The sequence below is a fragment of the Camelus bactrianus genome, chromosome 13 (genome assembly GCF_048773025.1).
Source record: "Camelus bactrianus isolate YW-2024 breed Bactrian camel chromosome 13, ASM4877302v1, whole genome shotgun sequence".
Taxonomy (NCBI): Eukaryota; Metazoa; Chordata; class Mammalia; order Artiodactyla; family Camelidae; genus Camelus; species Camelus bactrianus.
Genome location: NC_133551.1, coordinates 24263094 through 24291093, shown reverse-complemented (window position 1 = coordinate 24291093; position 28000 = coordinate 24263094). Strand labels below are relative to the sequence as shown.

General features: G+C 34.2%; 1 protein-coding gene across 3 annotated transcripts in view; it reads right to left on the bottom strand.

Annotated features, from left to right (window-relative positions):
* Positions 1-1085: 1085 nt before the first annotated feature.
* The window catches only part of LRRIQ3 (leucine rich repeats and IQ motif containing 3), a 131420-nt gene continuing 104505 nt past the window's right edge, over positions 1086-28000 (bottom strand). For 2 of the 3 annotated variants that reach the window (XM_010963458.3, XM_045522938.2), the window contains 2 exons: positions 7625-8354; positions 1086-2019 (listed from right to left, as the gene is read on the bottom strand). In XM_010963458.3, coding sequence (XP_010961760.1) covers positions 1863-2019; positions 7625-8354 — 887 coding nt within the window. In that variant the 3' untranslated portion in view covers positions 1086-1862. Of the gene's footprint in view, positions 2020-7624; positions 8355-28000 lie in introns of those variants that run through there. The other variant, XM_074376242.1, reaches the window with a different exon arrangement.

The window sequence follows — 28000 nt, the reverse complement described above, 5'->3', positions numbered from 1 at the left end:
CATAAACACTGGAAGCAAAGGTCATGAGATTGACCTGGGATAGCACATAAATAGGAAAAGAGAGCTATGAACCAAAGAAGCACCGTGTGTAATATAATATCTGCCTCGGTACAAAGAAATAGAAATACAGAGATGAGTGAAATAGTCTTTGCCTTCAAGAAACTGACAGTTGGGTGGAAATAATCAAGGAAATTATCGATTACCTATTGTGTGATAAAGGCTATGAAAAATCCATATATGGAATGGGAACACAGAGGAAGGGAAACAAATATTCAATAAATGTATTGATCGAATGAATGAATTATGTTCAAATACATCATACAAAAATTCTACAGTTCCTTGATGGTGTCCCTCAGCTCTTAGCTGACAAATCCTCCTGTAACTATACAGAAAAGACTTCTGCCTCCACTACCACACACTTACCTTTACTAAGTGCTTACACCATGGAAGGCACTGTGCTGCTTTTTGTGTTTTTCTCATTCAAGTCTCATAATACTACTATACGACATGGATTATTATTTTCATTAAATCTCAAAAAGATGTATTATTTCCAAATACAGAACAGAAAAATGGGTAACAGAGAGATTATCTAATTTGTTATGGAAAACTACATCTGTCACACTGTTACCACTTCACAGTACCCTCCTTTGTTCTTTTTGAAGAGTAATTAGAAATACCAATATGACTTGCTCATTAGTTCTCTGCAAATTAACAGGAACAAAAAAAAAAGAGCTAGTGCTGTGGATTTAAATAGACAGACATTATTTTACAGAAAAGTAGGAAAATCCTACTAGCCTTCTTTAGTCATCCAGCTTAGAAACACAATGAATAACTGCTACTGTAAAATACTTAATTTTTGGAAGTTTACAACAGACTAATAAAATTAGAGAATTTTAAAAGGGAGCACTTTAAAAAACCTGTATCTGTAACTGATGAGTGCTAAAGAGAAATTATGAATGGCATTAGCGACGCTGAATTAAGTGAGCATGTCATAGTAACTGTGAGACACATCTTTCTAGATATATGAAAATACATGGAAAACTGACTACAATTTCACAAAGGCTTTTCATATCTTTTTATATTGTTCTTTATTTTTCCAATTTTACACTATGAATATTAAATAGACTTAAAATAGACACATACCATTTCTGTGTACTTTATGATCACAATTACACAAGTATATGCATCCTTTTTCTGTCTCTATCTCTTCTCTCTGTCCCCAGATTTATGTAAAAGGCAAACACATCAAAACTAAATATATAAATATCTCACAGTCTCCAAGGAAGTTAATGAGAATGTTTAATTTTCCTTTCATATTTTAAATTTTCTGAATTTTATAGGAACATGAGTCACTGATATAATGCTGAAGCCCTTATTTTGAAAAAAGAAATTCAGAAATTGTTTTAGCCAAATAAACAGGAAATATAATTAAATATATGAAAGCAAGTAATGAAACTAATCAAAGAACACAGTGTGTTAATAAAAGTCAACAGCTGGGCAGAAATTACTATGCTAAGGTTGCCAGAGAAACTGAAAATTGCTTACAAATTGCTGTACTCAAAATATCAAATATAAGCTATGCCTATGAAATATTTCCTGCCATAAATTAAATCAGTTTTAACTGTTCCTTGGATTTCTGGCTATATAAGGAAACTCTGGGTGAGTGAAGTCAACTTGACTTAAGTTAAATTATGACCAAGAAGAGAAACATTTTAATTATTCTTTATATTTTTAGAAGATTTATATACAAAGCCATCTTGTATCATAGAGTATTTCTTCTTTCATGGTATTATTTCTAAGTCCTGTAATTAAAAATAATGACCATAATTCAAAATGACCATAGAATGTGATCTGGTATCAGTTCACTGTGTCATTCCACTGGGAACTTTAAAGCCTAAATTAGTTTTCACAGTTGCAGCTCTTGTTTTTGCATCTTGAAATCTTTCACAAGCTTTTTGAAAAGCAATCATATCATTGACAAATTTTTCTTCACAGTGTCTTTTATGTATTTCCTGAGCCCTAAGAAGAAAAAAGAAAGGTAACAGAATGAGAAATTTTTAAATGGTTAAAACCATAACAATCAATCTGATTGTTAATGACAGTTAGATGTCTTCAAAATAGACAATACACAAATGAGAAAAAAGAACTCCACTTATTGCATAAAATTTTATTATATCATTCAATAATATTCATATTGGGCTAGTATTTCTAAGATTTCTATTAGCTATAACAGAATTTTTACAAACTCTGGCTTAGATTTCCAAAGAAGCTTCTAAACCAAACTATGTTATGGTTTGCAGAACTTTTACTTAAGCCTCACTAAATCCAAGCTCTTTCTAATACTCTATTATGGACTGAACTATGTGTCCCACAAATTCATATGTTGTAAGTACTAAATCACAGTGCCTCAGAACGTGAGTACATTTGGAAAAGGGCCTTTAAGAGGTGTCCTTATAAGAAGAGGAAGAGATCCCAAGGATGCGCACACGCAGAACAAAGGCCACGTGAGGCCACAGGGAAGAGGCAGCCATCTTCAAGCCAAGGAGAGAGGCCTCAGGGAAACCAAACCTGACAACACCTCGATCTTGGACTTCCAGCCTCCAAAACTGTAGGAAAATAAATTTCTGTTGTTTAAGCCACTTGGTCTGTTGTATTTTGTTATGGCAGCACTAGAAGACAGCAGCACTAACACAGACTCCTAATAAGTTAGAGGAAGGTGAACCAGGCTACTCTGTCAACTCTGGGAAATGCCATGGGACTTAGGAGAATTCATTCATTATCCTCACTCATTCAAGAGTTACGTATTGTAATGCTTGGCACTATCCCTGGATTCTGGAAACATAAAGATTAATATGGCACAACATAAATGTGAGATGCTTCTAGAAAGTAAGAGAGAAATAAAGGTATATGAATACATAAATGAAATATGATAGTACCATAATGAAAGCAACATGTAACAAGACAGAGTAAGGCATGGCAAACAAATTAGTAAATATAAGCTGGTGAACAGCATGACGGAAGACAAGAAAGACTTCAGAGTTGAAATAATCCTTGAATTTACTCTTGAAACACGTATTTTTCAGGCAGAAAGTGAAGGGACGAACATTTTTTTGTGCATGTTTGTTTATATAACATGAGCAGCTAAAATAAAGGGTGAGAGGGTAGTAGAGCTCGGTACGCTTGGAGAAGTGACAACACTCTGTCTTGGTCATACAGTCTGGTAAGAATAGTGGAGCGAAGAAGTCCAGAGAAACAGACATAGACCAGATCATGGAGCCCTTATTTAGGGGTATGCAGAAACACGGACTTGGGGAGTGGGAGAGAGGCCTAAGTCTAGAAAGTCTGCAACTTATTGACTATGTGATTTTGTACAAGTTACTTAAGTTCTGTCCACTTTACTTTCTTCATCTTTAAAAATGGAATAACCCAACTTCTAGGGTTTAGTAAAGGACTAAATGAGTTAATACTTTTAAAATCCTCAGAGGAGTACCTAGCACTTAATAATTTATTTTATTTAATGGATAATACTGACATTCATCAGGATAGGAAATGTAGGAAGAGCAGCCAGATGGGGAGAAAGATTAGAGTTCTGTTTTAGTAGTATCGAGTTTAAAGAACCTGACTATCCATATGGTGATGCCCATGGAGTTGGATATAGAGAAACAATGGCTTTTGGTACACATAGTGAAGCTATGTTGCTTGGGTTTGAAACTGACATCTGCAAACCTACTGATTGATTCTGGGCAAGTTGTTTAAGATCTATATGCATCATTTCTTCATCTTCAAGGAGGAATAATCCAACTCATAGGGTTTAACAAGGAGTAAATGAGCTAATACATTTAAAATCCTTAGAGGAAGGCCAGTATTTAATAATCACTCAATAAAAATTAGCTACAACTATTTTGAAAATCTGGAGCTTTGGAGAGTAGCCACAACTGGACATGTAGCAGAGTAGAAGTCATGGCACATGTATTTAATGGTACTAATTACATCTAAGAAACGTACTGAAACAGCCTCCTGCAGATAACAATTATAAACTATGGGCCAAATGTAAAAAAATATATTTAAAAGAATTAAAGAACAAAAATCGTAATAACCTATTATATTTACATATAGGAGAATGAAACAATTGGAAAATAAAGTTAAGAAAGAAATTCCATTTATAATACCATCAAAAAACATGAACACTTTGACATAAGTTTAATAAAAAAATATGCAAGGCCTATACATGAAAATGATAAAATATTGCTGAAAAAATTAAAGAAGACTTAAATTAATGGAGAGTTATACCATGTTCAAGGGCTGGAAGACAGTATTATTAAGATGTTAGTTCTCCCCAGATTTATCTATAGATTCAATGCAATTCTACTTAATATGCCAAGAGCCTTCTGGGTAGAAATTAACATTTAATTTGTTTTAAAATACATATAATTAGATTAACATTTATTTTAAATGCATTTTAGGTAATTTGAATGTGTTAAAATTTAAATTTATATGGAAATGCAAAGACACTGGAATAACCAAAGAGATCTTAGGAAAGGAAAAACAAACTTAGAGTCTATATTTTCCTATTGCTGTGTAACAAATTACCATAAAATGTATTGGTTTCAAACAACAACCATTTGTTATCTAATAATTTCCGTGGGTCAAAAGTCCAGGCACCTCATAATTCAGCTGGGTTTTCTGCTCAGGTTCTCACAAGACTGAAATCAAGATGTCAACTGAGTCTATGGTTCTTATACAGGTCTTGAGGTCCTCTTTCCAAGATTCCTGGTCATTATCAGAATTCACGTCCTTCTCTCTTTCTACATGGCTCCCTCCATCTTTAAGTTAGCAATGGCATGTCAAATCTTTCTCCTACTTTGAATCTTTCTTTCTCTTCTGCCTCTGCATTTAGAGGCTCATGTGATACACTGAGTCCACCTGAATAATGCAGAATAATCTCCCTATTTTAAAGACAGTAAATTAGTACCCTCAATTAGATGTACAGAGTCCCTTTGCCACAAAAGGTAGCATATGCATAAATGTAGTATTGATGGGACTAAGGGCAGGCTTCCCCAAGATGTGCCACTCTGGTATGCAGATTATTTTGAGCTGAAAATAATCTAGGCCCAAAAGAACCTTTGAACATACCCTTTACTGCCTAAAAGAATTTAAAATAGGAGGCCTGTCCCAGGAAGAAGCTATCACCATAGAGAACTATAGTAAAGTATTAGGTGTGGTAGACAGGGAGGAACCTAGCAAAGTCCATTTAATCAAAGTCCTTTCTGTGCCTCATTGTCTTTAGATGGCCCAGTAAACATTTTTTACTGAACAGTAACTCTTTAAATCTTCCTGTAAATTACCTTCCCCTTGAAGCCTTAGATTCCTACATTCTTCTCCTTAGTCCAGCGTATGTATACACCTCACCTTGCCTTTGGAATTCTTCATACTTATTTGGGTTCCCCATGAACATGTAATATATTTGATTTTCTCCTGTTAATCTGCCTTATGCCATTTTAATTGACAGCCAAAAGAACTAAGAGGGGAAAGAGGGAAAATTTCCCCTACCCACAGTACCTTATCATATTCATAGAGATTGATCAGAGCATGGTATCTTCTTGGGGGCCATAATTCTGCCTAGTGCAGAGGTCTTACATTACCAGTTTCAAGGCTTACTAAGGGCATAAGTAGAATGATTATTAGCATTTAAAAGAAAAATGGGAACCTAATCCTGAGACAGTAGACAAGGAAATGAGGATAAATACAGGATGTGTATAATTACACACACACACACATATATATATACAAGTATATACATATATATACACATAAAGTTGAACAAATTCAAGCTTGAAGGCCTAAAATTATTCTGGGATAAAGTAACTTGCTGAGAAGGAGAGGTCAGAGGTGGTGTTTGGATAGGAAGATGATGTAATTGGGTAACTATCTGAGATGCCAGATCTTCCATGCTAAATGATACTCTACTTCAAAATGGACATGGTGCTGCTCTGCCCTGAGCAGGATCATCACTTTTTTAGAGTATAGACAAGAATATTTGGGAAACTTATGACAAGCTTTTACCTGATACATATCTTCTTCCATTTCCAATTCTGTAATTCAATCTTAAATACCCCTGTGGGTATTTTGTCAACTTCCTAAACTAGAGCTTCATGGTTCCCCTTTCTTCATTCATTCTTATTCCAGAGCAGGATCAGGGAGCTATATTCTCAGCAATGACTTCACTAGTTATTAAAATTCATCAGAATGCTTTTAGGTGAAGCGTTTGATACGTTAACAAAGAATCAACTGGCAGAGAAAGAACTGAAAATCTCTGAAGTCACTAGACAGAATTTACCTTTCTGAGTCAAAGCTCTTTTCTGCACATTGATATTTAATTTTATTTGAAAACATTTACAATAGAACTCAATAGTGCCTTTTAGGATATACTGCTGACATAACCAAAACATCGCCTTACTCCTGTGCACTTTCAAGGATGATATCTTTGCAGCAGCTTACAAGAGGAGATAATTTAGTTAAGATACATTAGGAAGCTCCCTTGACTCTGTACACCTTACAAATTAATGATGGCCAGACATTGAATTTGCTGTAATAAAACTAAGCTGATTAAATTTCTTTAACATTGATTTGCACTAGATGTGTATTTTGATATACCTGACTAGCTTTCACTATCTTTTCCAAAATATATTTTTTATCAAGTTACAAAAAAGTTTCCAAAATCTCTCTCTCTCACACACTCACACAAACACAAACACATACAGACACACACAAAGTACCCATTAAGAAAAATGTTTCTCAATTTTGGAGGAGAAAAACATAAAATATTTTTATACCTAAAAGGATATTTTATAAAGTACCTTAGTAAGTAGTTTAAAAATTGCTTATAACTAGAAAAAAGCAAATACTTTCTTATTTTACACTTTTCTCTAGTACAAACTATTTTTCAAATAATGGTATTTTAAAATGTAAATGAAATAAGCAGTTACAATGACCTCTTAAGTATTTCTATATGAGCCCTAAACATATGTATTCATAGTTTGGCCACTTAAAGTATCACCTGGATAAAACTGTAGCTGATAAGCTTCAACCTAATATCAGAAAAAAAGTGTATGAAAGACACACGTGAGGGAAAAAATGGGTAAAAAAAACCCAAAAAACAAAAAACTACTGGCAGTCCTGTCTAGTGCATTCTTCAGATTTATCTGTGTCTTTCAATGTCTTTGAGCTATTTCACAACTCTGTAAGTTGAGCAAGAGGGGGATGAGCCAACCTCTAGAAACCTATCAATGGAGAAGACAGCGACTTAGATCTGTGTTACAACCTTACCCTTGTTTACTCTGCTTTTCCTGGTAAACTCTCATGGTTGGTTCCCACCCTCGACATCTCCTTTTGTCTTTAGCTAAATATGGGACTTAAGGCATGGCTGCAGCTGTTTTGGAGAGTTATTCAGTTTGCCTGGGTCTCGTCCATGTATAGATGTTATTTAATTTTGTTTGGTTTTCTCCTGTTCATTTGTCTCTTGTCAACTTAATTCTTAAACCAGCCAGGAGAACCTAGAGGGGAGAGGGAAATTTCTTCCTCCCTGATGTCTTAAAAGCTTCTATTGTATCAAAACTGTACCTACCTAATTTCCTTCATTTGTTTACGCAAATCCTTTTGATACTTCTCAGTTTTCAGTTTTTGCTGAACGATCAGACGTTTCTCTTTTAAGACATCCTTCTTCTTCCCTAATCTTTCAATTTTAGTGATTCCTTTGATCAAAAGAGTGCGCTCATTACTTAAGTTTTGAATTAATAAACGGTCTTTAGCCCTTTGCTTCTTTTCTTCCAGAAATAGAGCTCTCCTCTCTTTAACTTTCTCAAGGTAGTTGGATCTGTCCTGCCAAAGTCGTCGTAAACCATCCTGAATTGTCTCATTATCTTTTGCACTTAGTTTTTGCGTAGCATGTATTTTATTATTTAAATTTTCTTGAACAGCTAATCTAACTCTTTCTTGGGCCACTTGGGCCATGCTTACAGCTGTTACTTTATTTTTATGGCTTTCTTGCTTCTTTTGTTCTGAGCAATATTTTTCACTATCATGGAGCGCGTGGAATTTCATACCAGCTCTTTGTGTTGTAAAAAACTCTCTTCTTACACTTCTCTCCAACAGCATGTCTTTTTTTCTAATTACTGGTTTTTGATGAGTGGTAGGAAATGGCTGGGCATATGCAGGAAAATAATCTCGTTGCTTCTCATTCAATACTGCAGCATACTTCAGTGAATCTGCAGTGTGTATGGGTAGTTTGAACGCCGATATCCTAAAACTGACATCTGATTCTTCATCCTCAATTTCATCTTCAGTCTCTTTCTGACCTACATCACATAGCAGACAAACATAATCCATTATACAAGCGCTAAGCACAGTTTATTTTCTGTCCCAATTGTTTTGAAAGCTACATTAATAAAGTTGACAAGAAACTGTTATTTACTTTATTAAGAAGCATTTTTCCCAATTGATGTTCTTTTTCAATTTGTGATGTAAGTGATTTCGGAGAGAAAAATCATTACTGAAACATTTTAACAAAGAAATGCACTGATTTCTATATTTCCTGTATTATCTCTCATAATTATTTAACTTGCACTGACTTAATAGCAGCATTTTATCTTAAACTTAGTACTTAATCATATACATTATTTTTACACAAAGTTATTATATCATATTGGCAAAGGATTTTGTAATCCACTTTACCTTATTTTTCTTAACTCGGGTGAAAACTAAGAGCTGCCATCAAAATTGCTTCTCCCTTCATTGGACACACAATTGTAGAAACTAAATCTCTCAGCCTCCTTTGCTACTAATGTGTGGCCATGAGCCTAAGTCTTCTCTAGGACAGTGTAGGCAGAAGCAATGTGTGTCATTTCCAAGGCTATTAATAAACAAATGTGCCTCCTCTTTCTTCTTCTGACCCACCATACAGAAAGGAGGATAGATCCCTAGAAGGTGGTAGATCTACATGGTAGATGGACTCTGGCTCCCTGAATCACTACTTGAAAAAGTGCTCACTGACCAGGATTATCCAACTTGGACTCTTATGGAAGCCAGAAATAAATGGCATTTATGCTTAATTTTTATATATATTTATATATATATGGGTCTATTTGTTGTCAGGGCCAACTTAACTAATATAATAACTTGAATCACATTATTGTTCATTATTTAGTTTCTTACAAACCTGTTGATGAGTTTAGGATCAGGTTGCAAAAAACAGGTTAAAAAATACGCTTATTAATCTTCATATAAGATGTTTCCCATGTTTGATTGATTCCCTTTCTCAATTAAAATTGTACCTCTGAGGGGTATAGTTCCATGGTAGAGTGCTTGCTTAGCATGTACAAGGTCCTGGGTTCAATTTCTAGTACCTCCATATAAATAAATAAATACATAAACCTAATTACCTCCCCCAAAAAAGAAAAAAATAAAATAAAATAAAATTGCATCCCTGCTAACTCTAGTCTACGAAGATTTTATATTTTCTAATAGAAGATCCTCTTAAAGTCTTTTTATATCAAATGCCAAATCTGATGATACCATTTCTGGAAGGTAAGGTGGCCATGAAGAAGGGCAGGGCCTGTGGCCTAGTCTGGCAGTAGGAAAGAAGTATAAAGGCAGGATTTCCACCAGAGGCTGCAGGAATATTAACGTTAGAAAAGGAAGCAGAGTCTAGAGCTAAGTAGAAAGCCAAGGCTAGCAAGTGAAAGGGTAATCCACTAGGATACAAAGCCAAAGTGTCCAGAAATAAGTATGAAGAGGTTGAGTCCAAAGCAAGGCACTAGAGACTCAGAGGGACAAAAGCCAGAGTTTCAAGTCTAGAGGAGGCAGGGTGTGACATAGGAAAACTATCTTTTAGAAAAAGTACTCTTTTGGGTAAATTTGACTTTTCGTATAAACCTTGACATGGGAAAGCTGGCCAAGAATAAAAGATCAGGGATAGAAAACAAAACTCTAAAAAGTTCCTAAAGTTTCTGGTCACTGATTCTGATTTGTGTGGAGTGGAGTTTCCCCATACCACCAAGCAATGCTCTGACACCAGCTGGGTGTCCTACAATTCAGTTTAATTCTTACACTATCCATCTGAAGATAGGATCAGGTCCCACTGGTTAAGAGCTGAGTCCTACCAGGCTGCCGCCCTCTTCCTGTTCTGAGACCAGTTGTAAGTCCATCTTATCACATGTGCTTCTGACCAACCGGCAGTAGATTGGAAGTTCCACTGAACCCCTCTTTGGTTTCAATTAATTTGCTAGAGTAGCAGCTCACAGAACTCAGAGAAGCATTTTACTTACTGTATTACTGGTTTTTATAAAAGGATGTAACTCAGGAACAAGAGGAAAGAGATGCACAGGGCAAGGGTTTGGGAAGAGGGAGAAGCTTTCATGTTCTCTCTCTAAACACACTACTTTCCCAGGATCTCCATATGTTCACAAACACGGAAGCTCTCTGAGCCCAGTCCTTTGGGGTTTTTATGGAGGCTTCATTACATAAACACAACTGATGAAATAACTGGCCATTGACAACTAAACTCAATGTCCAGCTCCTCTTCCTTCCCCGGAGGACATGCATGTGATTAAAAGTTCCAACTCTCTAATCACCTGGTTGGTTCACCTGGAAACCAGCTCCTTAGGTGTGGTCAAAAAGTCACCTCACTAACATAACAAAAGACATCTTTGCTGCTCTGCTCCCACCATTTAGGAAGTTATGAGCTCTATGTCAGAACTGGGGGCTAAGACCAAGTATATTTTTCCTGTTACAAATCACAGTATCACAGTTACCAGTATACATACGTCTGCTCCTTAACAGTGTAATATAAGTAAGTCTTGCCTCTTTGTTTGAAACTGGAAGCTCTTATAAGACAGAAGCTGTACTTTATTGTATGTACTAAACATAATTACTTTGTGGCTGATGATTGACATTGCTCTCAGTGGTTGGCTGAACATAATTCCTTTAGCATTTTTTTTTTAAAACTTCCCAGTTTCCTATTTTGCTTAGATATCACTCACTGCTATACAATTCATCTTTCTAAGTTAGGATTCTAATCATGTCATGCCTTCCACTGAAACAAAGGAAAACAAAACATTCACGGTTCTTCACCTCTAAGCCTAGGATCCTATAGTATAGGAAAAAAGCTTCATTTCCACCCCCATACACGCGCTACATCTTTCCATCTTTGGGCCTTTGCTTATGTTATTTTACATTTTGCCAAGGATGTTCTTTTCCCTAGCTACATATATTCAAATTCTATCCATTTTTCAAGGTCTTTTCACTTGTCATCTCTCTTTATTCTTTAAGCAAGAGTTAATATATTTTCAAAATCCTCATACCAGTCCCTCCTGTATAGAATTTACCACGCTCCGTTTATAGTAAAGCTCCATGTAGTAATTCTTAGCTATAAGAGCAAACTAGGTATCATCTCCTTAGCAGTAGGGATCATGCTGTTGCTGTTGTTGATCCTCCATTCCCAGCAATTTGCAGAGAGTAGAGTTTTTGTTTGTTTGTTTTTAAGTGGGGCAGAGGACTTAACTAAATAGTAAATGCCAATGTGTATATTAGTCGGATGGATGAGCAGATGAATGGAAGGGTGAATCTGTTGCTCAAGATCAGTAACTCTTGTGCAGTGGCGAAAGCCTAACATCTGGAGACGACTTGGCTGGATCTGAACCTGGTTCTCCCACTTGCTGTGTGGTCTAGGCAAGTTACTTAATTGTCTGGGCTTTAGTCTGATCACTGTGGATAGATACAATAATACCCAACTTACGCATTCTGACAGGATTAAATGAGTTAATGAAATGCAAAAAGACTGACAAGTTACACAATATGTAATTATTAAAACACTGCTTGACAAAGAGTAAGAATGATATGTTATTTATTATTTTTTCATTATATTTGATATGGAAAACAAGGAATTTATCTTATCTCTTTAATTCTGTCAATGGCCTAGTGCTCAAATAGCCACATCATTTAGTGGTAAGTGGGGAAAGCACGGCAAAGAACTTTGATCACACTCCTCAGCATCCACTGGAAAGTATATCACAGAACACACAGAAAAGCCTTCTTTGTATGCATATTTTGTTTAAAGACTTTACAATTCATCTCATTCATTACAGTAAAAATAGAAGCCAAGTGACGGAAGAGCTCTCATATTTCCGTAACCAAATTTATAAAATTGTTTGTATGTTCATACATCTTATTCTACCCTGACACAATGAAGGAAGCATCCTTTCTTTCAGCAGAAGCCAAATTCTTCACATGTGCTTTGGCCCCATCTCCCTTTAGCTTTGCTTCTGCAATTATCTTAACTTTCTCCTTTATCATCCACTCTTTAGTGAATCATTCACAGCCATGTTTAAACCACCATAACTACCTCTCCCACCACCAGTGCAGGCACCACAACATTCCCTTGACCCTCAATGCTCTCTAGCTACCATTTCATTTTTCCTGTTCAATTTTAGAGTAAAAGCTATTGACAGAGTTGTCTCCCTGTACTATGCCCTTTTCTTCACTGTCTATTAATTTTTCTATTTTCTATCAATCTTTCACTTAGATATAGATTTCAACTATACTGTTCCCCCCAATTGCTGAAACTGTCCCTACCAAAAGCTTCTGTGGTGATAAATACAAAGGACACTTTTTTTCTGTTTTAATCTTTCTTGAACTCTCAATGGCATTTAACACACCTGATTATTTCTGCTGGAAATCTTTTCTTTTTTTTTTTTTTTCTGATTTTCAGATTCTCTAAATCTCCCATGATATCCTGAAGATATCTCTTTTTTCCCTACATTGTCTAAAGCTCTCCTGATTTTCCTTCCAGCTTTCTGATTGCTTCTTTGTAGTTTCACTTGCAGGCTCTTTCTTTTCACCAAATCTCTTAGTTGTTGAGGACTTGATACCAGGTCCCTTCTACCCCCCTCTCTCTACTTTCTCTTCTTAAATGAATCATGCTCACAGCTTTAAATATCAATCTCTATGATAATAACTCTCATATTTATCATTTCCACTTTGAAGTCTTATAGATATTTTTCAAACTTGGCAAATTCAAAACCAAGATCTTATTTGCTACCAGTAATCAATCCCCTCTAAAATCAGCCCTCCCTATTTTAACAAATAACCCCCAATAACTTAGTCTTACTGTGTCAATTTTACCAAGTAGTCCTGTACATTTTACCTCAAAAATGAAGCTCAAATTAACTGATTTTTTCCTCCATTTCCCTGCTATCCCTCTACTTCAGGCTTCTGTCAACTCTTACTTTGATTATTTGCAATGTATCTTTAAGTAGTCTCTGCATTTGCCAAGACACAAGTGATCAAGCCAAAGTAATCTCTTAAAACTGTGTCTTATAAAGATCTACAGCTTATGTATGTCCTCATGATAAAATTCAAATTCCTTGCCGTAGTCTACAAAGCCTTGCATGCTTTTATAGTTGTTTACTTACCCAATACAATTTTCCAACTACTTCTAACTGCATTTATGATGCTACAGCCAAGATATAAATGATTTGCTGCGTAATTTCCAGGCACAATTTTTGAGTGACAAAACTATATATAAATGACGAAAATAAGGTCAGCTCCTTTGGTCACAGTTTAATAAGGGAAAGTTCAATTTGACTTAGTTGAATAAATATGTGGGTATCTACAATGAACCAGGGTCTTCAAAAAATAAAAATAGTGCTGCCTCTCAAGAATCCTATGGTCTAAAGAAAGATATTGTAAGTCTAGTAGGGAAAGCAAATGGGTAATGCAGATATCCTTAAAATACTATGGCAAATGTTACAATAGAAGTATACATAGAGAACCTTAGAATCATAGAAGAAAGATATTTCAGCCCATCTGGCTCAGGTAGATGATTGTCAGCAAGTTCTGGGGAAGGTTAACAACTGGGTTTATTCTTAAGGAGGGATGTTGTTTTCGTATCTGTATCATTATAAGGCCCATGTTTTGGTTATGTGAGAAAATGTAATGAATTTAAGAAATGTGTGGCTAAAAGAACAGGAAACAAGGCACTCTCTGGAAAAAGAAAAGAATTTCATAATCAAAGATGCAGATGTGAAAAAAGAACAATATGTGAAATTTGGTTTTATAAAATATAAAGTCAGCAGCTGGTATCAGCAGTTAGTGGCTAGAAATGTCCAGTAAGCAGGGACATACATGAGCAGAATCTAAATATTGAAAGAGACGGCAAATCTGGAGATAAACACTTTGAAGCCAACAGCACAGAATTTTAGGAATAATTATTAGTATAGTTAAGAAAAGACAAGAGAACTAAGGAGGGAATCTTGGGGAATCAATGTTTATTATGTCCACAATAGGTAAGCCAAACATTAAGAAAAAAAAATCTGTGGCAATAGCCTTTTGACATGTAAGTCTCTAAAGAAATCACTATTATGTAAAGGGAACGAGTTATGTACATACTTTGGTTTGCCATGGAAAGTCCCAGTTTATGCCCATTGTCCTGATAAGTTTTATTAACAGTAAGCATTAACAGTCTCAGAAGTGACCCAGTTTGTAAATTATATGGCCATCTGGGCTTTAGGGACACTGCCCAATAATAGACAAGAAGTGGGAGAGAAACACTGAACTGTCTGCATTGTTCTAAGTGAAATAAAGGTCTTAGTACAATGCCCAAGACTTGGTAGATTTATAATAAATGCTTTTGTTAAAACTTAGGTTAAGAGATCCCCAAGGCTCTATGAAAGTTGAAACTCTGCCTATTTTAGTCATCACTCATACTAAGCAATTTAAAGAATGTCTGGTGCATGACAGTCTTTCAGTAAATATGTGTCTACAGAATATATTTTCTAGAAAGAGCTAAGCCAATTCAAGGACACTCTCCAGTGTGGATGCTGGGCTGCTGATAATAAACTTGGACTTTCTCCTCATTATTTGCTCCCTCAGTTTCCTCCCTGTATTCCCCACACTCCCATTATTCCCTTTAAGAATCCTATACTTAAAATAGTTACAACTTCCAAACAGGACTCATACACTTCTACCTCTTATCTTTGGCTCATGCTGTTCCCATTTGTTTGAAAGGCCTCATTTGCATCAACACCTATAAAAAGATTATTCATCTTGAATAACACAAATGCTGTCATTTATTGAGCCCTTACCATGTGGTAGCTACTGGAGTATATATGTATTTACCATTTACTTTAATATTGATGATTTTATAAGATAGATATTATTGACCACTAATCATAACAACACAGCTAATATTTACTAAATATTTGCTATATGTCAATTTGTTCTGAGTACTTTAAACAAATTATCTCATTTAGTCCTCTCAACAATCTTACAAAGTAAATACTATACTATTTTTAACCCCATTTTCAGATAAAGACACTGAAGAAATTGTCAATATGCTAGGGTAAGATCTTAAAATCTGGCTAATATCTGGCAAAAAAAAAAAGCTTGAGGACTCTGGAGGATGAACAAAAGAAAGTATATTTTAATGGTGCGTTAGGACAAAAATATCAACACTCCTACAAAAGAATCCAGAGAATTACAGCACAACATTCACAAAGCCAACAACATAAACCAAAACACATAATATGAATAAAAATTACACCACGAAAGATAGCACTTTACATACAATTCAGAACTCACACCACAATACATGCCATTTAGGCTTCTGTTTTCTGTATCCTCTGTGAAGTGGGAAAATATTAAGCAGATTGTGCAAAATTAAAGATTTATATTATAATCTCAGGAGAAAATAATTATATAATGTAAAGAGGTTTGACTAAAAATCCACAGACAAAATAGATTATAAAAAGTATTTGAATAATTAAGAAAAAAATAGGAAAAAAGAAACAGAGAAACAAAAACTGAGAACAGACACAAAACAGAGCAGAAAACAAATAAAATGTTCCTGATCTAACAGGAGTAATGTCCTTAAAAGAGAGACATAAAAGAAATCGCTTTCTCCATCCTTCCTTGCACACACACTAAAAAAGGCCACGTGAGCACAGAGAAAGATGGTTGGCAGCTACAAGCCAGAATGAGAGGCCCGAGTAGACACAGATCGTGCTGAGGGGTGGAGGCTTCCAAATTCAGACTATAGTCATCCTTCCATATCCACAGGAAATCGGGTCCAGGACCACCTGTGCATACTAAAATCCACAGATGCTCAAGTCCCTTACATAAAATGGTGTGGTACTTGCATATAATCTATGCACATCATCCCGTATACTTCAAATCATCTGTAGATTACTTAAAATACCTAATACAATGTAAATGCTATGTAAATAGCTGCCTGTGAGTAGCAAAGTCAAGTTTCGTTTTTTGAAACTTTCTGGAATATTTTTTTTTAATATCTTCACTCTAACTGGTGAAATTTGTGGATGTGGAACCCACAAATATGGATGGCCAACTATACACATACATCAGATACTTCAATCCATCTTTTGATTGATAGGCATGTTTAAGGCTATTCCGCCTAGAAGCAGAATGGCTTCTCTTCTGTAAATTAGTTTCATCACAGTTTTGAAATATAGAATGATACAAAAATTAAGTTAGATTTGAAGTCCATTTACATTTTCACACACACACACACAATCAGGTTTATATCTGTCAACGAAAGAAATGGGAAAATAAATTCTTGCATCAAATGTTTCAACTACTGAGAGTATCTGAATCACTATAAAAAGTTTTATATTTTTAGCAGTTTTTCAGCCTAAGTTACTTATTACTGGAGACTATTAAGACTTAAAAGTGATACTCATTAAAACTTGGTGTATTAGTTACCTATTGCTACCTAACAAATTACTCTAACAAATACAGGTTTTAAAACAATAAATATTTATTATTTCACAGTTTCTTTGGGTTAAAAATGCAAGAGTAGCTTAACTGGGTGGTTGTAGCTCAAGTGCTCCAGTGATATTACAGTCAAGGTGTCAGCCAGGGTAGCAGGCATCCAGGCTTGACTGGAGTTGGAGGATTCAGTTCCTGTTCATTCACATCACTGTTGACAAACAATCTCAGCTTCTTACTGGCTGCTGGCAGAAGGCCTTTCAGAGCAACTGCTTGGTATACATATAAATGGCCTTCTGATATGGCAGCTGATTTTCCCCAGATCAAGTGTTCTAACAGAGAGAGCCCAGAGCAGGATACAGTATCTTTTGTGATGGAGACTTGTGAGTCACATATAATCTCCTTTGTCACATTCTATTCATTATACGTAAGTCACTAAGTCCACCCCACAAAAGGAGGAGAATTAGGCCACACTTTTAGAAGGTAAGAGGATCAAAGGATTTGTGGACATATTTTAAAAATTACTGCATCTGATATAAGTATTTTATACTCATAGACTTCAAGCTCAAGTCCATCAATGGAATAGTTTTAAAGATATTATATATAAGTTTTATATAAATTCAATATTTGATATCTAATAATTTAATTTTATTTTTATTACTGTAATTAGATAATATAAATGGAATATAGTTTCTGCTAATTACAAACTCTCTCATTTAGCTCAGCAATTTCACAAATTTTATTACTATTGATTTGTGCCATGACAGAAAGCACTGACTTACAGCAGTGAGACAAAATCTGCTCATGCAATTTGTGAAGAATTCTGCTTGTGCTATAGTGGTCTATCTTAACTCTTTCAGTAAGTCTTTGTTTTTGGAGGATAGGGGAATATGTCTTTTAAATCTTTGTATCCTCTACTATAGTTAACATAGTGTTCTGCATTTTTGGTAGACAATTTTAAAAATTCAACTGTTTATTGAATATGAGTATTTATACTTGCAACTAGAATTTTTAAAATACATGTAAAATTACTTTTAAATATATTAATTTTTCTCAAAGATACTTTGTGTTTTATAAGGAAGTCAGGAGTCCCACTACAAGACTTAAGTATGGCAGAGGGATGAACAATTTAAATTATCTGATATGTACTTCTTTCCTCATCTCATTAACTTATTCTTTCTTTTACTGTTCCTTTCTATTTACATTTTATCTGTTTAATAGCTTTTTGCTTCATCTGTGTATAACCTGACAACATTAAGAGCCAAAACAGTGACTATAATAACCTAGGAGGTTGCAAAGTGAAACTTCTATACAAGCAAGGATAAGTTCCACATGTACAACAGCTTTGTATTGGTAGCATTTTTCCTGCTTCTCTTGTATTATTACAAGACAAAAATAATAATCACAAGTAACTCATATATAAGTTCGTATCTGTGAGGAAGATTGATAATCTGATATATAAACAGCTTCTATATGACCTGGAGTGACTTGATATCCAGTAAAAACTTTTCGGTAACAATAGGCCCCAAAATGGTATTCCTTTTTGTGAATTAGGGAATTGATAATAAATACAATCCAAACGAAAAGGGCTGAAGGGCACCCATCTATATACACAAGGCACGCAATACTAGAAGGGGCATCACCTTTGAATATGAAGGGCATTAGCATAAAATAATGCAAACTAACTGTCAAACCATCAAAGGGAAAGGGAAAGATGTGACATGAGGCAATTTTGGAACTGCATCTCTGACTCAAGCTTACTATAGGAAAATAATTTATACAATTCTATTTAACATTCTTTTGTAGAGCAATTTTTTTTAATTTTCAGAAAAAAAATATGAGAATTGGTTACTTGAATTGTAGGCTTAGAAATAACAATTACTCAGCCATTAATTTAAAGAACAGTCATCAGATTGAAGAAAATAAGGTATTAATATAGCTTCTAGTTGCCCATTTTATGTAAAAGACAAGAGCAGGGTATCAGAATTATGACTGAAGACTGGGAACAAACACAAGTGTTCTTGGAAACCCTTGGTTGAATTTTTAAATGACAAGCAGCTTTTTGACACTCACCATAAAATTAATGATTATTTCTGCTATCTTCATATAAAAAATGATGTTTAACAAACTTTAACTTTTAAGCAAATAACATGAAAAACTGAAACTCATGCAAAATTCATGCTAGTTTTTTAAATGTTGCTACAAAAAATAGCAAAGGATCTGTCTGCTAAACAATCTTTGAATAAAATAATGGAACCATGATTGGAGGTCATGCCTGCCAACAATTTTTGTTCCAAAATGTGTTGTAAAATGGCCTGAAGACCTCCACACATAGAAAGAGAAACTCCCCAGCAAGGAAATCTTTAATATCTAACACATCACCCCACCAAAAACAAAACAAAAAACACTCAGGGTGCAAATATGCTCAGAAGCTTTTCTGTGTCTTTGTTTTCTCTTTCTTTTTGTTGATTCTTAAGCAGAGGGCTAAAAGGAGTGTATACATACACAAAATGATGAAATGTTGTTTAATACTGTTCTGTTAGATAACAGAGGGATATAAAATAGGTCTCTCACTTAGTGTCTTAAAATGTTTTAGTACTTATTTTAAAGGTATATAGTTAGTTTATCATGTTGCTGGTTAGCATTCTTTTCTTTCAATTTGCAGAAGTTAGCCTTTTAGCCTTTAGCCTTTATCTTGTAAGGCAGATATAGTGGTAATGAACTCCCGCAGCTTTCCCTCTAATACCAGGAACAAAGCAAAGATGCCATTCCTGTTCAACATATTACTGGGAGTTCTAGCCAGAGTAATTAGACAAGAAAAAGAAATAAAAGATTCAAAATCAGAAAGGAAAAAGTAAAATTTTCCCTGTTTGCAGAACATATAATCTAATATCTAGGAAAGTCTAAAGATTCCTCCAAAACACACACACACACACACACACACACACACACACACACACACACAATTAGAACTAATAAATCCAGTAGAGTTGCAAGATACAAAATCAACATACAAAATTCAGTTTCATTTCTATACACTACTGACAAACTCTGTGGAAAATAAATAAAAAGAATCCCATTTATAATAGCATTAAGACAATGAAATACTGAGAAATAAATTTAACCAAGCAGATGAGAGACCTGCACATTGAAAATATTAAGACATTGATGAAAGGAAATGAAGACAAAAATACAGAGAAAGATACCTCATGTTCAAGAATCAGCAGAATATTGTTAAACTGTCTATACAACCCAAAGAAATCTACAAATTCAATGCAATCCCTATCAAGATCCCAGTGGCATTTTTTACAGAAATAGAAATATATATATATAATTCATATAAAACCACAAAAGACCAAAAATAGCCAAATCTATTTTGAGAAAGAACACAGATAGAAGCATCACATTTTCTGACTTCAAAATAAATTACAAAGCTATAGTAATTAAAACAGTAAGGTACTGGCAAAAGACCAATGGAGAATAGAATAGAGGCCAGAAATAAATCCAGTCAACTGATCTTTAACAAGGGTGCCAAGAATATACAATGGAAAAGTAATAGTCTCTTCAACACATGGTGTTGGGAAACCTGGATCTCCACATGCAATAGAATGAAAATGAAACCTTATATTATACACACAAAAAATCACTCAAAATGGATTAAAGACTTAAATGTTAGAACTGAAACAGTAAAACTGCTAGAATACAGGGGGAAACCTCATGATATTGGTCTTGACAATGATTACATGGGTGTGACACTAAAAGCAAAGGCAACAAAAGCAAAAATAGAAAAATGTGATTACATCACACTTAAATGCTTCTGCAGAACAAAGCAAACAGTCAACAGAGTAAAAAGGCAACCTATGGAATGGGAGAAAATATTTGTAAACCATATCTGTGATAAGGGGTTAATCTTCAAAATAAATTAAGGAACTCTTAAAACTTAATAGTCAAAAAAAAAAAGAATATTCCAATTTTTTTTAATGGACTAAAGACATGAATAGACATTTCTCCAAAGAAGACCTACAAATGGTCAACAGATATATTAAAATTTTTTTCTTTGTCTCTAGTCATCAGAAAATGTAAGTCAAAACCACAGTGAGATACTATGTCACACCTGTCATGGTGGATATTGTCAAAATAAGGAAAATCAAAAGACAAGTTGGTAAAGATGCAGAGAAACTGTAACCCTTGCACACTCTTGGCAATGCAAAATGGTGCAGCCACTATGGAAAACAGTATGGAGGTTCCTCAAAAAATTCAAAATAGAACTACTCCATATGATCCAGCAATCCCACTTCTGGGTACTTGTCACAAATAACTGAAATCAGGATCTTGAAGAGATATTAGTTCTCCTGTGTTCATTAGTGCAGCATTATTCACAATAACCAAAATGTGGAAACAACATAAATGCCCATCAACAGATGAATGGATGGAGAAGATGTGACATATACACAGAATCAGAAATACTCAGTCTTAAAAAAAAAAAGGAAATTCTGCAATATGGGACAACATGCATGAGCCTTGAGTACATACTGCTAAGTGAAATAAGGCAGTCACAGAAACACAAATACTGCATGATTCCATTTATACGAGGTATCTACTACAGTCAAAGTCACAGAATCAAAGTGGAATGTTGTTGCCAAGAGCTGGGGGAGGGGGAATGCGAAGTTACTAACCAACTAAAACAAAGTTTCAGTTAAACAAGATGGATGAGCTCTAGAGGTCAACGGTACTGTACTGTATACTTAAAATTTATTAAGAGGGTAGACCTCACATTAAGAGTTCTTACCACAACAAAATAGAGTATTTTTTAAAGTACAGAGTTAGGCCTAATCCACAAAACACAGCTCCCCACCTTTGATTTAGCTAGTGTCTATTAAGCAAATAATGCTAGTATATTTCCTCAATCCCTGTTTTGACCCTTAAAGTGTTAAATAAGTAAGTCCCTTCAAGTAATTCCTAAAATTTCAACCTCTAAAGAACCCAATTTTATGGTAAGTTCCAATGACACAAGCTTCAAAGCATAAATCAACAAATAGAAATGTCCAAAACCTCATAGAAATTTCAGAGACTATATACAGCCCACAATAATGTAGATATTTAATTGCTACTTGTGGTCATATTAGGGTTCATTTTTCTCTTTTTCTCATTCCTAAATTATTAATTTCTATTTCATTTCGATTATAATTCATTCTGATATGTTAATGATTCTTCTATTTTAATTTTCTTTTTTGGATAATTTACCTAGTGTGTCCAGGATTCTGTGAGCATTTATCTAGTCTCAGATCTCAAGTCTCAATTTCAGTGTTTTATTAACGTAACAGACACCAATTTCTCCCAATGGCAGCTACTTAAAATTACATATGGTCTCAATGAAGAACTTAATAGCTTCTAGCTTCTTAGAATCATTTTGATTTATTCATCTATTAATTCATTTATCTATTCATTCCTCCATCCATCCATTCATATTTTGGTAGCTTGAAAATTCAGTTTAAACTCAGGAATCACAAGTATGAAGTTTCTTATTCAAACTGATTCCACTTCTTAATTTTCTTAATTTTTCTCTAAATTTTATTTTCTTTTTTAGTTGTTTGAGAATTATTTAGTTTCTATGGATATTTTCAATCTCTATTTAATTAAAAAAATGTTTTCTTTGCTAAACGTAGCAATCAGATGACAAATAGAATACACATGAAAAGTGCACAGATAGCACTGAATGTTTGCTATGTGTAAGCACTTTTGTGGACACGGGGGATGAGGCACTCTGAAAGGCACAGCCTCATGGAACATCTAGTGGGAGAAGCCAGGTAACAAAATCACAGGAAAATATCAAGGAATAAGTGCTCTGACGAAAATTAGTCAGGTAACAATGACACCAAGTCTACCAGTTATGTTGGGTAGACAAGAAAGATTTTTTAAAGGAAATTCAATTTCATCTCAAATGTAAAAAATAATGAGGAATAAGCAGTGGGAAAATTCAGAGGGGAAAGATTATTCCAGGAGAAATGAAAAACTACTGTTAAGGACACTAGGCAGGAGCATGTTTGGTCTGTTAGGGATACAGAAAGAAAGCCAGTTTTGTTAGAACTCAGCCAGCAAAAGGAGAGGGGGCATGCAAAACACGGCATTGCAGGCCACAGAAAAACAGGTTTGGAAGTTATTCTGAGATTTAGATCCATTTAAGTAGGGGAGTGATATGGTAAGTGATTTTACTGAAAAGAAGATGTATTTGAATGTGGACCACAAGAGGGTAGGGAGGGAAACTAGAGTAGACGGCCTAGTGTGGTAAATGGGCTTCGAGGCAGCTTTGCGTTTAGGTTAAGCAAAGAATAGGAGGAAGAGGAAAAAGAAAGAAAATGTAAAGAAAAAAGCAGTGACATCAAATTCTGTCATGCACTGTGTTTTCCCTGATTTGTTAGGCACATAAATGTCAATGCTATTATGGTGACACAGTGGCCATTTCCTTCCTTTGAGGTTAATTTTCTTAGTAACAATACAAAGGGTTATGAGGTATTCCCCAACCCCATCCCATTACATGCACACACATAATGTGGTATAAATTGCTTATCTAAAATATGATCCAGGATCATAATAATTAATACATTTGTAAAAAACTGTGTATCTCACATGTAACAGAGCTATATTGGAGACTGACTGCAACAGACAAAGTTATCTCTCCACTTAATACCATTAATATACTTCTGAAAATTAGACATTCTCTGTGGAACTGCTATCCAAGAGCCTATTTCTCTATATTCTAGATGGAAAAAACTGTAATGCATTATATGTTAACCACAAAACCCTGTAATTTCAAAAAAAACCCTTAAAACATGATAGCAGTAAAATATATATTTATAAGCACCTTACATACTATAAATATGTGAAATACTTAAAATATTATTACTTGACCATCAACTAATGAGGTTGCTTACAAATAGCTGCTTCAACTGCAATGATATGGCTCCTGTTAGTGAAAGCAATACTCCAGATAAACATCACCGCTGTTAACATCCACATGTTTTAAAAATGTTTACATGTGACTTTTCAAGATCTTTATTGAGATATATTTAATACACCATAAAAATTAACCATTAAGCCATTTTAGTGTATAACACAATGATTCTAACATATTCAGAGTTTTGCAACAATTATCACAATCTAGGTTTAGAATATTTTTATTACGCTAGAAAGAATTGCTATAAGTCATTGTAGTCACTCTACATCTTCCAACCTCCACTACTTCCTCAGCCCTAGGCAACGGCTTAGCTACCTTCTGTCTCTATAGATTTATGTATTTTGGACATTTATTTATAAAAGAGATCATAAATACGTGTCTTCGGTGATGAGTTTCACTATATTCCAAAGAAGCCAGGTGCAGTCTTATGACTTCTTTCCTTTTTAAGTTTACCTTTTATATAGTATTACATAGTTCTACTTGTCTGGTAATTTTAGATAGAACAAAATATTCAACACAATCCCATACCTAGCCATAAACAGTGAAAGACAAAATGAACTTGTTTGGGCAAATGGTGGCTCAGTATTAACATCTAACTTTCTACAGATTCCTATATTACTATGAATCAGTCTCTTGATGATTATATTATTTCCCTTTATCCAGGTTCACCATTTCTGTAATCTTCCAAGCAACATGATGCTTCCATCTTTTTTTTGTTCCAACAATGGGGTCTTAATTTGAAGATCTAAATTTCTTAACCTGATAGTCTGTCAAATCTGTGTTCAACTTGGACCACCCTGACCACACAGATCATCCTAGTCTAATGTCTATTGAAAAAATGCTTTGAGTCTATCACTCTGTTGCTTTTTGAACCCCTGGACAATAAGAATCACTGTTGGATAGTGATTAGCAGTACAAAATCAGGAACAAAATAAGCTGGATTTCTGAAATGCCATATCCTAGCATTTCAGAAAGTAATTTTAAACAGGATATTTAAATTCCAAGGCCACAGTTTCTTCATCTATAAAATGGAAGAACAAAAGTGCCTACTTTATAGATCAGCTCTAAGGATTGAGTGAAAAATGTTTGGCACATAGGAAGAACTTTTAAAGTCTAGGTTTTATTAGCTCAGCTATTGATTTCATTTTCAACCCTATAAATTCTCAGTTCCTTGACAATGGCAGACATTTCTAACTCACCCAAAAGCCTTTCTCATGCTTCCAGATGTTGTCTTAGAATCTAAAAACAGCACTCTCAGCAGAGTGCTCAATTAATCAGAGTAGACTATGAGTCAATGCACATTTACTATTTTTGTCTAAGATGATAAACTTTGATTAACCTTTTATTATACAATAATTACAAATCCCTTCTTGAGCTTTTCTCTCTGTCTAATATACTTGAACTGTACTTCTTTTTAGCCTCAAATATATGTTGCATCTGGCTGTTTTAAAACAAAACAAAACTCTAGATTGTGTGATTCTTAAAACTGATATTAATCTAGGTTTGCAATTACTTTTTGGTTTAAAGGTAATTGTGTACCCACTTATTTGTTCACTATTCTTTTTGATTTTTTTCAAATGACATGTTTATTGAGATATAATTCAAAAATTAAAGAATATATCTTTTTAAAGTGTACAATTACAAATAACTATGACAACAAAAAATAAATATATAAGTAAAAATAAAAATCATATTAATATATCCAAAAAAGTGTACAATTACAGTAATCAAGATAGTGTGCAGTGTACTGTTGGTGAAAGAACAGATAAACAGATCAATGGAACTGACTACAGAGCCTAGAAACAGACCTACATAGTCAACTAATCTTTAACAAAGGACAAAAGACAATATAATGGAGCAAAACAGTCTTTTCAACAAATGATGCTGGACCACCTAGACATCCACATGCAAAGAAATGAGTCTAGACACAGATTTTATGCCCTTTACAAAAATCAACTCAAAATGGATTATAGACCTAAATGTAAAATGAAAAACTATAAAATTCTTAGATGATAACATAGGAGAAAACTCAGATTACCTTTATAGCAATGACTTTATAGATGCAACATCAAATGCACAATCCATGAACAAAAGAATTGATACACTGGACTTTATTAAAATTAAAAATTTGTGCTTTGAGAAAGACAATGTCAAGAGAATGTGAAGACAAGCCACAGATTTGGAGAAAACATTTAGAAAAGACATATCAGATAAAAGGCTATTATCCAAAATATAGAAAGAACTCTTAAAACTGAACAGTAAGAAACAATACAATTAATAAAACTGGCAAAAGACAAAACAGACATATCGTCTGAGGAGATATATAGATGGCAAATAAACACATGAATTCAATATCATATCATTAAGGAATTGCAAATAAAATCACAAAGAGATATACTACACACTTACTAGAGTGGATAAAATCCAAAATAATGACAATACGAAATGCTAGAGAAGATGTGGAGCAAAAGGAGCTCTCATTTATTGCTTGTGTAAATTTGAAATGGTACAGCTACTTTGGGAGACAGCTTGGTAGTTTCTTAAAAAATTAAACATAGTCCTACCTTATGATTCAGTAATCATGCTCCCTGATATTTAACCAAATGAACTGAAAACTTATGTCCACACAAAAACCTGCAAATGAATGTTTATAGCATCTTTATTTATAATTGCTAAACTTGGAAGTAACCGAGATGTCCTTCAGAGGTGAACGGATAAGTAAACTGAGTACAATAGAATATTATTCAGAACTAAAAAGAAATGAGCTAAATAGAAGATCTACAAGGATATAGAAGGCTTCATCAACACTATAAATTAACCAGTCCTAACAGACCACCCAACAGAAGAATATATACTCTAGTCACATGCCCACATTCTCCAGGATAGACCATATGCTAGACTATGAAAACACATTCAGTGAATTCAGAAATAGTGAACCATACAAAGCATGTCCTTTCACCACAATCAACAGTAGAAGGAAATTTGGGGAAATAATAAACATGTATGTGGAAAGGAAATACACCTCTAAATAACCAATGGATCAAGAAGAAATCACAAGGGACATTAGAAAATATTCTAAGATGAAAGAAACTAAAAAGAAATTATGGGGTTCAGGTAAAGCAGCGCTCAGAAGGAAATTTATATCTGGAAACACCTACATTCAAAATGAAAGATCTCAAATAGATAACTTAACCTCCCACCTTAAGAGACAAGTAAACAAGATAAACCTAAACCCAACTCAAACAGAAGAAAGGCGACAGAGAAAATCAACAAAATCAAATTTGGTTTTTTAAAAAGACCAACCAAATTGACAAATCTTTAGATAGACTTCCCAAGAAAAAGGACAGAAGAGGGGGACTCAAATTACTAAAATCAGACATGAAAGGACATCACTACCAAATGTATAGAAATAAAAAGGATTTTAAAGGAATATAATGAGCAACAGTATACCAACAAATTAGATACTTACATGAAATAAACAACTTCCTCTAAAGAGGTAACTACCTATACTGACCCAAGAAGAAACAGAAAATCTGAATAATCCTATAACAAGTGAAGAAATTGAATCAGAAATTTAAAATGTTTTCCACAAATAAGACCCTTGGTCCAGGTGGTGGTCTAGTTTCCTGTAACTGTTTTAAAGTTCACCACAAACTTGTGGGCTTAAAACTGCAAAAAAATATTCTCTCACACTTCAATTTCCTTAACAGATATATGCCTATTTGTCTGTTTCTTCTTGTGTGAATTTTGGAAGATCATGTCTTTGAGGGATCATTCCATTTCGTCCTGGCCATCAAACTTGTAGGCATCAAGTTGTTCACTGTATTTGTCTATTATCCTTTTAATGTCCATGTGATGTGAAGTGCTATGCCCTATTTTTAAATTTTCAGATATTAGTAAAATGTGTCCTTTTTTATTAGCCTTCCTAGAGCCTTATCAATTTTTCATATATTTTCAAAGAACAAATTTTTTTTTTGTTGATTTTCTCTGTTGATTTCCTGTTTTTAATGTCATTGATTTCTACTCGAAATTTTATCATCTCTTTTCTTCTCTTACTTTGAATTTAATGTGTCTTAATTTTCTAGTGTCTTAAGGTAGAAGCCTAGATTATTGCTTTTAGATCTTTCTCCTATTCTAAAATATGCATTCAAAGCTATATACTTCCCTCTTGGCACTGCTTTTGTTGTGTTCCAGTAGTTTTTGGTAAATTGTGTTTTCATTTTCATTTAGTTACATATTTATATTTTTTCTTGAGGTTTCTTCTTT